This window comes from Paramisgurnus dabryanus, chromosome 23, assembly GCF_030506205.2.
Source record: "Paramisgurnus dabryanus chromosome 23, PD_genome_1.1, whole genome shotgun sequence".
In the NCBI taxonomy this organism is placed as follows: domain Eukaryota; kingdom Metazoa; phylum Chordata; class Actinopteri; order Cypriniformes; family Cobitidae; genus Paramisgurnus; species Paramisgurnus dabryanus.
The window spans coordinates 4,993,736-5,007,749 of record NC_133359.1 but is presented as its reverse complement, the minus strand read 5'-3'; the positions used below and the strand labels follow the sequence as shown (position 1 = coordinate 5,007,749).

The 14,014-nt window shown below is 35.8% G+C and overlaps 1 protein-coding gene across 2 annotated transcripts in view; it reads right to left on the bottom strand.

The window, feature by feature from the left end:
* The window catches only part of LOC135781628 (SITS-binding protein), a 43,613-nt gene that overhangs the window by 13,319 nt on the left and 16,280 nt on the right, over nucleotides 1-14,014 (bottom strand). For both annotated transcript variants that reach the window (XR_010545186.1, XM_065292235.1), the window contains exons 4-6: nucleotides 10,684-10,834; nucleotides 3,386-3,580; nucleotides 3,046-3,314 (exon numbers count right to left, since the gene is read on the bottom strand). Coding sequence is in view for 1 of the 2 variants with exons in the window: in XM_065292235.1 (XP_065148307.1) it covers nucleotides 3,046-3,314; nucleotides 3,386-3,580; nucleotides 10,684-10,834 (615 nt within the window). In the remaining variant the exon portion in view is untranslated. The remainder of the gene's footprint in view (nucleotides 1-3,045; nucleotides 3,315-3,385; nucleotides 3,581-10,683; nucleotides 10,835-14,014) is intronic.

Sequence of the window (14,014 nt, the reverse complement as noted above, 5' to 3'; positions counted from 1 at the left end):
CCCATTTTATACAATACATTTCATAGAATAACAACCTGAAAACCTGCAGAAAGAACATGCAGAGTTTAAGATTGTTTCTGATGAGTTGTGCAAAACCTGATTCCTATTTCTTTAGACATTCATTTTCGGTAAACTCTCCGTGAATAGAAACACACTTCTTCAAACATGTTGCAACTTTTAATAATTTATTGTACAAAAAATGGGTTACAAACAATGACAAAAACTGTTCCATAATTGATATTAAACTCAAAAGATATAGAAAATAAATATTATTTAATGTTATTATTGTTAGTATGTTTAATTAGATTTTCTCAAAGTGGATACAAAACGAAATCGACAATTGCATCATTACGTAAATAACTGCGCAAAACTTATGGATACTCTCCAATCATTGCTTTCAGAAATTCGCTTACAGTAGCTCCAGATATAAGCACAGCATTCAACCAAATAACGAGTTGTGCTGTCAGTATACGCGCTCCTGCCTTCATAACGATAGTTGTCATGTTTGCCCATTATAGTTTTAAATTATTATTATGCTGGCATTATCATCACCAGCACAGTGCTTCTCCTTGAATGAGAGGAGGGGTTTAAAACCAGGGAGTGAGTTGGTACAGTTCAAGAAATCAGAGCACTTGGGCATGACGCGCTTTATAAGGTTGCGGCCGTGACATCACCGCAGCTGGCATCTTATTACAGCAGTGATGCAGTATTACTGTGATATCGTCACAGCCCTTATGTGCGTAGCTCGTCTTCCATGCTTCAGCTATGGTCAGAAGAACTGTATGTTGTGTCCAGTGCAGTGTACACAGAAGACTCCGAGAGACTCGCATTTCACAGAGGACGCAAGTTCTGATACTTGTACAGACAACACATAGGCTAAATAAACAGATAATGTTCATTTAAAAGTAAGTGACTGGTCGGTGTATCAGCTCGTTAAACTGACGCCTCACCGGACCAGATGTGTGAAAATACGCACATATCAGCGGACCAGCCACTTTTTATTGTTTGTTCCTCCTTTGAAATGTAAACAATGTACGCGAATCCCATCCACGCGTCAGCTCCAACACTGCCCAGCTCCATGCACAGAGACACCAGACGCACATTTCACCGGGACAGCGCCACCCGGCACTCGTGGGCCAGTACAAGCGTACAGTAGCCTATCTGTACAGATGTGAAGCTAACATTCATCCAAACATTCGCTAAGTTTGTCTAAATGGGCCTAAAAGTCGCTAGATGTAGCAATAAAGTCGCTATTTTAGCAACACAGTCGCTGAGTTGGCAACGCTGCTTCAGCCAATCCCCTTTTTTTTAAGCAAGTAAACGCCACCCATTGATTAACATTGAATTTGCATACAAGTTGAAATGAAAATGAAAACGAAAAAGAAAAAGAAAATGAAAACAAATAATTTAAAGAGAACATAAAATTAAAACTGAACTTTACATTTTAATTTTGTCCCTATTATTGCTTGGGCATGAATAAAAAGCCTTTAAAAAAATTTATTTACAGATTCCTTTTCAAGCTTGCCTTTTTATTTTAATATTGTCACTCTTGACTCAAGATTATATTGAAAATGAAATGTCAAATCATCAATTTAATTTTATTTTTTAATTTGGCCGGAATGATGCTTCATCACGTTAAAAATGAAAATGAAATAATGTTTTAATTTTTATTTTAGCATTTAATTTTCAAATTTGGGACATATTTTGCAATTTTATTTTTATTTTATCATTTAATTAATTATTTTATAATTTAATTAATTAATTTAAAAAAGACCAAAAAAACCTTCCATAGGGGGCCGGGTTATTTCAGATAAAAAAAATGGCCTAATTAATCAAAACATATAATAAATAAGTAAATAAAATTGTTGGTTGGATGTTGGGTAGGGGGGGTCGTCGTCAGATTAATCAAAAAAAAAAAAAAATTGCCCAATTAATCGAAATATATAATACAGTCCATAAATAAATACAATTAATTAAAAAAGTAATAATAATAATATCGCAAATAATTGTCTGATTATTTGAAAATAAATAAATATTTTCTATTAATGTCGGGGGGTTGTCAGGGTTGTCAGGTTTGTTGGGTAGGGGGGTCATCGTCAGATTAATAAAAAAAAATCGCCCAATTAATCGAAATATATAATAAATAAATAATAAATAAATAAAATTAAAATAAAGAAGTTATATATATTAATAATAATACTGCAAATAATTGTTTGAATAATCGAAAATAATAAAATAAAATAAATAAAATAAAATAATAATTATAATAATTATAAAGATCATCCATTTAATTGAAATAAAAATAAATTAATAATAATAAAAAACTGTCAAATTAATAGAAAAAAATTGTCCTATTAATTGAAATAAATAAATAATAATTACCGTCGTCTCATTCATCGTTTTTGGTTTAAAATAATAATTATAATGATAATAATTGTCTGCTTAATTGATTATAAAAAATTGTTAGTTGCAGCCCTAAACTATACATTAAAATTTATACTATACATGTGTTTCCTGGGAATCAAACCCAAAACCTAACACAGGAACACTTGCGAATACCGGAACACAGAATCTATTTTTTAAGTTTAGTTTTGCGTGCTCACGTGAAACTTTTGCGTGCGCACGCGATAGATTCACGTGCGCACGCGATAGTTTCACGTGCGCACGTGAAACTAAACTTTATTTAATTATTGCTCCATGTCTCCTTAGGGGCTCCATAATAATGTAAGTTTAAAAAAACAAAAACAAAAAACAATAATAACACCCTACCCTTAACCCTCCTGCTAAACCCAACATCACAGGGGTGTAAGCAAATCATACAAAAACTACAAATTTAGTCATTAGCCATCTTGTAAAATACGTAGGAATTGCCACGCACTGTGTTGGCTACATAATAGCCCAACAGCAGATATTACTTATATACTGTAGCAGTGCTGCATCATGGGGCCACCCAAAATCAAAATTGTTTAGCGTGAAAGCTTCGCAATCATTTTTTGAAAATTCGCAGCAGGCGAATAACATGATGTACAGCATTCAATCTAATACCTTGTTCCTGAGGTCACAATAGTATTGTCCCCTATCCTTTCTGCAAGTTGAGCAAGGAGCCCGATGTACTCGTCCCCAACCAGTGCAAGAGGGGAGCGTAGTGCCTGTTCCTCAAAAGGGTTTCCCTCGCCGCCTTCCAGTATGACATACTCCATACCCAAATGGCTATGCAAGATGTCTACATTGTCCAGAAACCAATGAGTGGCTTTTGGGTTGGTGATGTTGAGCTTCACACTGTATTTTCCTTTCCACTGGGTCAACAGAGGCACCTGAAAGACAAACAAATCAATGCACAGATACTGTTGCAGACGACTAGTGAAAAACATGTCAAGTGTTTTACCAGTCGACCCTGTGGACCCGACGGCAGGCTCAGCCAGTAATCTTCAATGCCTTCTTGCATGGATGTTTGGAACTGCTGGGAATCTACGCTCAGGTACGGGGAGAGGGTGATGGAAATGTTCAGAAGCTTTACAAAAGGGATGTCCCTGGTATGTCTCTTAGACGTCCTTTTCTTGCTATTGAGGTAGCTGTGGTCCTGAATAAAGACAAAAAGCTTCATTTTTTATCTGATAAAGAGAGATGATTAAATGTAATATACCTATTGTTAGAAGAAAATTTTCCTGAAAGGCATTTTGTGAAACTTTTGTGAAAATCTAAAAAATTGCTGGCGGGCAACTTATCAAAAAAATGGCTGGCGGGGAATGAGTTTTGACCCAACGCCCGGCATTTTTTAGACTGTAGAATCAAGAAACATACAGTGTGATACATGTGTAGACTAAGTCATGTACTGTAAATGCCTGGTAAGTCATGAGTTATTTTAACAGGAGGGCTGTACTTATTACAGCATTGACATTCATGTTCTGATAAGCCTTTTAAGTACTTAAGACATTGAGAACATTCTCTTCCTGGCAAAAAGGACCCAGCTTTTATTCCTGTTTTTCTTTTTCACCTGCCACTAATCTTTCTGGAGGAATGTGGATAATAAAGCCACCTATAAAAGTTGTAAGTTCAAACATGCATCCATTGGGTGTGTCAAAATGAATCAATACAAAAAACCTGGAAAAACTCAAATGAAAAATTTTGTAGATAAAATGTATGTGCAAAAACTGTGACTTGCCAAATGGGTTATGCCCCAAAACAATATTTTACATTTGTTTATTATTTTTTAAATAATTGAGTAAATTAAATATATAATGAGTTCATATAGGAACTCATTATATATATAGGAATTGTAATTTTCTGTGACTGTATGTGAATGATAAATACACATAAATTATACATTAAAAGTGCATCATGTTCTCCTCATTTTGTTAATCTACAGTAGCACTAAACAAGCTTTCTGCTGCTGTCACAAGTTTAGACAAGTTTCATTCTGTACACTTAAATGAACATCACGTCCAAATTATGATTTCTAAACTCATGCAAAAACTTTCTAGGAATATTTTTTGGAGTACTAGCAAGAAGCATGTAATAGGAAATAGTTATTGTAATAGTAATATTATGTAATAGGAAAGGTGTCCCTGTTGTTCGGCTGGAAAAGCAATGTGTTAAAGGGATAGTTCACCCAAAAATGAAAAGTCTGTCATCATTTACTCATCCTCATGTTTTTACAAACCTGTTTAAATTTCTTTTTTCTTATGAACACAAAATAAGATATTTTGATAAATGATGGAAAGCACACAGTTGACGGTACCCATTGAATTCCATCATGTTTTTTATTCCTACTATGGAAGTCAATGGACACTAAGGGCTCTATCATACACCCGGTACACGCGACGCAAGTGTCTTTTGTTAGTTTCAACCCGGAGCAATTATCATTTTTACGTTTAGCGTCACGTTGTTTAAATAGCAAATGCATTTGCGCCCCCTTTTGCGCCCATGGTCTGAAAACGAGGTGTGTTCAGGCACACTGTTGACCCATTGCAATTTTTAGGGCAACTAAAATAGACTACGCCATTGACCAACAAAAACCTGCTCTAAAGTCAATGGCGCAATATGTTTTTTGTTATTTAAAGAGCGCGTTAGTAATATGCATTTATAAACGGGATGACAACGCGGGTTTGCTTATCACATACATGAATGCGCAGCAGCACAAACGCTTTTAAATATGAAAGATTTAAGGATTGAAATGTAAAAGATTATTATTGAGTCTCTTGGACATAAATGAGAACTAATTATGAGACTTTAAGGCTATATCCACACGAAGCCGGTGCATTCCCTATCCGATCATTTTTTTTCCTTGCTCTAAAAAAATAATCCGTAAACACGAAACCACTGAAACCGACTGAAAGCGGTGTAGTATATATGCTGGACCAGTATGGGGCGCTGTAATTCTGCCACAGATATACACTATACACGGAGAAGAAGACTTTGAGCATGCGCATAGCCAACGTATGGTGTTGTCCATTATCGCTTGTTGGTCACCACAATTGCATAGACGCAATAGATTTTGCTGTAATAAAGCTAGTAGGCTTTAGTAGCTTCTGTAGCACGAACACAATCACGTAATCCGCCGTTATTGTTGTTGCTGTTACGTGTGACGCTTCCGACACGTGATGTGATGACGTTTTCGCTACACAAAATATACGGATTGGCTGTACAGACGAAACCGCAAGGGTGTCGGTTTCAGATTTATCCACTTTAGGACCAGGTTTCAAAAAATAGCGGTTTCACTCTCTGAAATCGCAGGATCCGTGTGGATGAAACGCCAATACGATAACAAATTTATGCGTATACAGTGATTCGCGTCTCCGTGTGGACAGCCCCTAAAAGGCATAAAGAGCTGCTTCACCTGCAGCCTGGTAAGTAAATAAATGCTTTGCTTTAAACATGCATCTATTTTTAAATGTTTTTTAAATGCTACCCTACGGATTTATTGTACATGATGACTTTTTTAAGTAATGCTTTTAAAAAAAAAAAAACATGGCGCTGTCCGAGTGCTGAAACGCTTCGACTCTCTGCACGTTTGTAAATTCTTTTTCTCTTGTTTGTATTTTTAGAGTACAAACCTTTTCTTGCATATTTGCTAATTATTTTATGAGATTACAATGATTATGAAGGATATCAATACATTTACAGCAATTTAAAGCCTGATATTTGTACTTCTATGACTGAAAGAAAAAGGCTTTTAAAGGTTTTAATCAACAACAACAAAAAAATCAATAAAAATGAAAACGAATTTTTTTTTACATTATTCTTAAACTGGGGATCTTCTTCCTCCGCTTAGTTTTTCAGTTTACAAAGTCCGTCATCTAAATAGGGATTAGACATAGCGCCAGCGCAACTGGCTTTTAAAGGGGATCAGAGCTGAGACTCTCATTGGTTTACTGCACGTTATGCCCAAAACACACCCATTACTCATTAGGAGAATAGGAACAACCCTTTTCGACCATGCACTCGGTGCACAAACCATTTTTTTGTCGTTAAATTAGCAAAAGTGGCATCGGACATGTCCATTTAGACCGTGCACTTTGCGCTTTAGACAATGTGCTTAGATCGTTAAAATAGGGCCCTATATGCTGTGTGTTTACCATCATTTCTCAAAATATCTTCTTTTGTGTTCATCAGAAAAATGAAATACAGGTTTAAAACAAAATGAGGATGAGAAAATTATGAATTTTCATTTTTGGGTGAACTATCCCTTTAACAGTGCAAAGGTCATGAGTATCCACATACTAATAAAATGCATTAACTTAAATGCACTGGTCACTTTGTATAAAAGTGTCTAGCAAACGCACTAATTGTTTTCAATTCTTATCAATTGAATACAGAACAATGTTGATGAACTTATTAAAGGAGTAGTCCACTTTAAAAATGGGGTCCATTGACTTTTCATAGTAGGAATAAAATACTATGGTAAGTCAATGGGCCCCATCTTTAAATTGGACTACTCCTTTAAGTACACTTTCTAATGTCTCTTTCCCAAAACTCAATTTTCTTGACCAGAAACCTATACCAAGCATATTACACATTACCCACAATGGTTCCACCATATCAGTCTCCTAAACAAAGCAAGCATCACTTAACTAGAAAGTTTCCTGCTGGCATTTTAGTGAACTGAAGAAGTGTGTCTTTCTCCCAGGAGATCAGACCCCGCGCTCCCCTGACCTCTGCGAGGTCGTTTCAGATCCGCTTAAAAAATAAAGTCTTTCATGTCCTCAATACGCTCAGCTCGGACTGTTTTGTTTTGTCAGACTGAACTTAACAGCCCAGCTGGTGGCTTTTAACATGAGATGCTTCTGCTTGGACACAATGTTCCTGTTTCCTGCGGATTATAATGAGTACCTATAGTAACTTCAATGATGTCCGAACCGCTCAATGGTTATAGGTGAAAAATATCTTGAAAAGAGCAACACTGATAGTCCATTGGTTGACAGTCAATCAAACATTCAAATATTTGTGTTTACTTGTTTCTGGGAAACTAACCTATAAAAGTCTTATTTATATAGTAGACTGACATACTGTAGGAAAATATAGTATAACATAATTGCATTTCTCTGATTAAAATGAACTCTAACCAGCAAGCAATAGCCGTCATTTCACAGTCTAGGTTACCAACAGACCCGATATAGTCCAGCTAGAAGTAACCCACTTCTAGCCAAAATAAACTTAAATTTGATTACACAGAAATTGCATGTCAAAATTACTTGTGAGATCTATGATATTCCATTATGTTTGCAAGGTCAAGAATGATTAAAAGGTGTTTGGTTTCATTTATTTTATTTCATTTATTCTTGGGTTATGGTTAGACGTCTATAAAATTTTCACTGACAGCCCAAAATTTGCCTTGTTTTAGCCGAGACATCTGAGCTGTGTTTGCACGACTATTAGACGTCTTTTAAATGAAAAATTGCTTGGTGGGTACCCAGTGTGTGAATTAAATTGGTTGCAAATGGTCAAGTCTTACAGGAAGAGTTTTCGGATTTAAAAAAAAATAATTATTAATTATTATTTCCTCACACAAAGCTACTGTATCTGGAGGGCTTTAGAAAACTTGAAATAGACATTATTTGGAGTCTTTTGGTTCTTTTGTTTGTCTTTATAGAGCTTAACAACCATTTGTAATATAAACTGTTGCCTAATAAAAGAGATGGAAAAAACAACGAACTGTATAACTGGCCAATCAGAGCACACCATACTTTTCAGAACGACGACCTTTGTATAAAATTGCCGTGTTTCAGAATTGCATAGAGGAGCAACAATAATTTACGGTATGTGGAAAATTGTAACGTGTAAACACACTCCAAATACACAATTTTTTTAGCAACGTCATTTGACTCTTTTAAACATTTCAACATTAAAATTTTGACTTTTTACCTCGCATTGTTTCAAACAATGACTTTTTTCCAGGATAAAGTGTCTTCAAGTGTCATTTTATTTGGCAAAAATGTATATTACAAATGGCAAAAACAAATGTATATACACTAGATGCTGTTAGAAAGTGTGTTGAGTTTTCCAATCTCCATTAGAAGAGGAAAAGACACTATAGACCCTTCGGGTATGTCGACTAGTGTAAGCCACAAAACCTATTTCTCCGACTTTTCCATTCAGTTAGGGGATTCCCGAATTTAGCAAATTAGGCATGCAGGAAATATATTAGAATCATTATTAAATCTTTTAATTGTTATATTTAATTCTCATGTATCTTTGCTTTTATTGTGAGTTTATTGTGTGCCTCTTATTTTTACATATATATTTTTTCTCTCTGATATATTGTTTTCTCATTTCTATGTAAAGCACTTTGAATGACCCTTTGTGTATGAAATGTGCTATACAAATAAACTTCACTGTAAAAAAAATCCGTAGAAATTGCAGCTGGGTTGCCGGTAATTTACCGTAGATTTAAATGTATGTTATTTACTGGCAAAATTTTGTTCAAAGTTGAATGAACATTTAACATTTACAAGTCTTTGTCTTTACAGAGTAAAACTAAAAAAACAGCATCAAGCAAAACATTCTGGGAAACAAAATCTGAAGCAAAAAACAGAAAAAGGTTGAGGATGATTTCTGGTTCCCAGAATGCTTTGCATGATGCTGTTATTGTATAGTTTTATTCTGTAAAGATAAAGACTTGTTAATATTTAAAATTTATTTAACTTTGAACAAACTCTTGCCAGTAAATAACATAAATTTAAATCTACGGTAAATTACCGGCAACCCAGCTGCAATAACATTGTAATTTCTACGGATTTTTTTTACAGTGTTGCCTTGCTTGTCAGTGCCTTGCTCAATCTTTTTTCTACCAAGGGCCAAAAATCAAACCTGACTGAGGGCGGTGGACAGAAAGTAAATGTTGCTGTGTTATATTAAAATAAAAATTGCCCTGATTCTCCAAATTTATAATTTTCTAATATTTAAAAAATAAATAAGCAAACATTACTCTGTTTATGCATAACCAATGCAGTTTTATTTTCAAAGTTTACTGTTGCCAATCATTTTTTAATTTCCTTTTGTCCTCTCCATTATTAGCCTATAGTACCCGAGTTTGTTCAGTATTGTTATGCATGCTAACCACCTTCAAGTATGCATGTAAATTAAAAAAAGTATCCACTTTAGTTGCTTACATTTAATTTCAATTTACATTTTGGTAATGTAAAAATACTGTAAAACAAAACCAAAAATAATTTAATTTAATTAGAAATAAACATCTGGGTCAACAACGTTTATCCTTTTTTTTATGACGGACCACATTAAAGGTCACCGGGGGCCAAAGTTTGGGCACATCTGTTCTATATGCCAGAACAGTTTTTAACACTCCAAAGATTTAGAAAAACATGAAATCGCATCATATGACCCCTTTAAATCTTAATAGTATCGATTTGCACAATTGATATCCAAAATAAAATGAATTAAAAAAATGTAATAGATCAATAATTATTTTCAATATTCACACAAATGTGGTAAATGTCAAATAAAACAAAAGCAGTTTGCTCTCCTCGCCATGCGATCCAGATGGCAGCTCAAGCGGAAATTGAAGGCCCATAGCTACAACAGGTGCAGTCCCTGATGGCCAAATATTAAACAACTCAGAGCCGAGCAGACTAAAGGTCAGTGGCCGGGGTATACATTTTAGAAGACTATAACCACAGCTATGATGAGGCCATTTACCTTATTCGAAACATGTATTCATTTAGGGGCGGTTTCCTGGAGCGAGCTTATCCTAGTCCAAGACTAAAATTCATGTTTGAGCTACACTCACCTAAAGGATTATTAGGAACACCTGTCCAATTTCTCATTAATGCTATGGTGTAATGGTGTGGGGGATGTTTTCTTGTCACACTTTAGGCCCCTTAGTGCCAATTGGGCATCATTTAAATGCCACGGCCTACCTGAGCATTGTTTCTGACCATGTCCACCCCTTAATGACCACCATGTACCCATCCTCTGATGGCTACATCCAGCAGGATAATGCACCATGTCACAAAGCTCGAATCATTTCAAATTGGTTTCTTTAACATGACCATGAGTTCACTGTTGTAAAAACTTCTTAAATGTCATAAAAATAACTAAGACCTGGATTAATCTAAACCATGTCTGAGAAACTGCCCCATAAAGTACTGTAGTTGTTTATTGTTTGGCTAAAGTAAGACAATCAGAATAAGAAAGCAAGAAGAATGGTGAAAGAAAGTGGAAACTCACCATGTTGGAGAGGAGAGCAGTGGAATGTTCATCGAGTCTGATAACTCCCTCACTGAGGCGATGCCTCTTCAGACGGTTTGAGAAGGTTCTCAGCTCTTTCTCAAGCTTGGCCCCAGAGTCCACATTTGCTAGAAACTTCCAAAAGGGCAACCTTAACAGAAACGGTTTATGTGTTAGGGTGGAGGTTTTACTGTACATCAAACTGAATTGAACAATAAGACTGGTTAGGCTGGTCAGTTGTGATGGTTCACATGAATTTCGGATACATTTTAGCTGGCCAGGTTGGGAGACCAAATCGGCAAACAACTAACTAAAACACCAATAAAACCAAGTCAGTACTTTTCAAAACTTTAAAGACAATGCCATAACGATCAAGATTTTAACGTTATAAGCAGGGTTTAAATTGGGCCGGGGCCGTCCGGGGCTAAGCCCCGGCACATAGGCTGAAGGTCTCGCTCTGCTCTTGCCAGTGTACCCGCTGCGCTGGTGCGTGTGCACTGACGCGAAGGGAATAATGTGTTTTCATTCATTATGATGCATACTCACCAACGCAAGTTTAACGATTTGCGCGAGCAGATTACATACAAAGTCAATGCAAAGACGCAACCAGGCGCGTCCTCGCACGGGGCGATGAAAATGACACGAATTGGGCGCCGCAATTGCCGCGAAAACCCGCGCTTTTCCCTTTAAATGCGTCTTCGCGCAAGTTATGCAGCTCAAACGAAAACACTCAGAACTTCAAGAACGCGCTCTCACGCAGGATCATTTGACGAGAGAGAGAGACAGAGAGAGAGAGAGAGAGAGAGAGAGAGAGAGAGAGAGACACAGAGAGAGAGACAGAGAGGTAAGAATGGTGCCCACGTCGAGAAAACTTCATAGAAGACTAGAAACGTGTAAAGGATTAAAGTATGTATGTCTCTCATCTAATTACATTATGTTAAGGATAACACTGGATATAACTATTGTATAGTTGAATAAAATAATGTATTTTGATAACACAAATCAAACCTAACTATATGATTGTTTTAGCTGCTGACCAGCATAGGGAATCTCTATGGCTAATTTCTAAGACATGTTGCTGATACAGTACTGTGTGTTGTACCTTTTCTTGTTAATTGAGTCTTTTGGGGTAGCCTATCTTATGCCTAGAATTATTCAAGGAGGTTAATTATTTTAACTTCCTTTAAAATTTGATCAATTGTGCATAATGACATGTGCAACAAATGGATATAGGGTGTCAAACTCATAGATTTGCATCATTTAAAATTCAGAAGCTCTTTTTAAAATATTTTGGGTCAACCTCTGGCACAGCTTTAAAGCTGAAACTTATCAAATCCTATAGAGGTCCAGAATGTCATTGAAACACACACTCTAAAAAAACAAACGGTGCTATATAGCACCAAAACAATTGCTTTGGATCGTAACGATAGAAGAACCATTTTAGTGCCATATAGCACCGGTGAAGAACCAGTGAAGCACCAGTGAAGCACCAGTGAAGCACCAGTGTAGAACCATATAGGGGCCATATAGCACCACATATGGTTCTACATAGCACTATATGGTTCTACACAGGTGCTTCACTGGTGCTTCACTGGTGCTTCACTGGTTCTTCACCGGTGCTATATGGCACTAAAATGGTTCTTCTATCGTTACGATCCAAAGCAACTGTTTTGGTGCTATATAGCACCGTTTGTTTTTTAGAGTGCACCAGTGGCTTTGCTATCATCAGTATTAAACATGTTACCCCTTGAAGTACCCCTCCCCGCAGAGCCCCCCCACATAACAAATCCCAATTTAACCCCTGGTTATAAGTGATGAAATGGTTAATATTTAACATATGGTATAAATCAATTTCTTATACATTACAAACCTCAAATGTGAAATTGACAGGTGAAACTATAAAGTTAATTTTAATGTCCAAAAAGAAGACTGAATAATCTTTGGTGAAACACAGAGGTATTTTTGTCAATGTCATAGGCGGAAATCCCGGGGGGGGGACGGGGGGGACAGGACCCCCCCATCTGAGGGTTGTCCCCCCTAAAATATCATTAAAATATCTGTATTGAAAATAATTTAATGATTTATAATACTTAAAATAGATGTGTAAGAAGAAAACAATACAAATGCAAACGGAACAACACCAAAAAACGTTGTAAACATTTGGATTCCCCCCTCCCTTGCCTCACAGTGGTTTAGTCCACTGTCAGCGCCACACAGTCGGGTGGTTGAGAAGTGTACGGAGCCGACGCATTAATCAGCTATATACCTACAAACCAACGTTCCCACCACTTATCAGTTTATCCTCATATGTTTTAAAACGGGCCTATTTGGACATATAAACATGAACATATTTCGTTTTATGAGAACAGAAGCAGATAAACGAACAAGAAAACATTTTTGTGCATTCATGCAGAGGTGAGGCAGAGCTGAAAGTAACAAATTACATTTACTCACGTTGCTGTAATTGGTTTTTTTTTGTGTACTTTTACTTTTTTGAGTAGTTTTTAAAATCTGTACCTTTACTTTTACTTAAGTATGTTTTGTTAAAAAAGTATAGTAGGCTACTTCGCTACATTTTAAATCATATCCGTGAAAAATAAAAAAGCAAGAAGCGCCACGGATGATTGATTGATGGGCGGGGGAACGCGCAAAAAGAGAGAGAGAGAGAGAGAGAGAGAGAGAGAGAGAGAGAGAGAGAGAGAGAGAGAGAGAGAGAGAGAGAGAGAGAGAGAGAGAGAGAGAGAGAGAGTGAAAGACATCGGGTACACAGGTCAGGGAAGCTATACAATAAACGTGTAAAGGATAAAAGTATTGTGGCACTCATCTCATGATATTCTCATTTAAATTAGGTATATATTTTAATAAAATAATGTATGTTACCAGCAATACATCAATTACAATCTTACTATAGTGATTGTATTTACTAGCTGCTGAATCATATTATTTTTGCTTCAAAAGTGCATAACTCACCTGTAAAAATCATTAAATAATTCCATAACTGTTTCTTAGTTATAAAAAAGCTTTTTATTTTATTAACTTTTTGTTATTGCACTTTTATTGTAAAGATGTTCCTACGACAAAAAACAACTAGTTTGAGATTTATATTTCCTTGTCCTTTTTGAACTATACTAGAAACCTCTCCCCGCTGTAAAAAAGTAACTTTTTACTCTGAGTAAAATTAAAATGACTTTTTACTTTTACATGAATATTTATAGACCAGTAACTTTACTTTTACTTAAGTAAAATATTATTAACTTTAATTTACTTAAGTGATATATTTTATTACTCTTTCCACCTCTGCATGCATGTATATTAAAATTACATTTGCGTC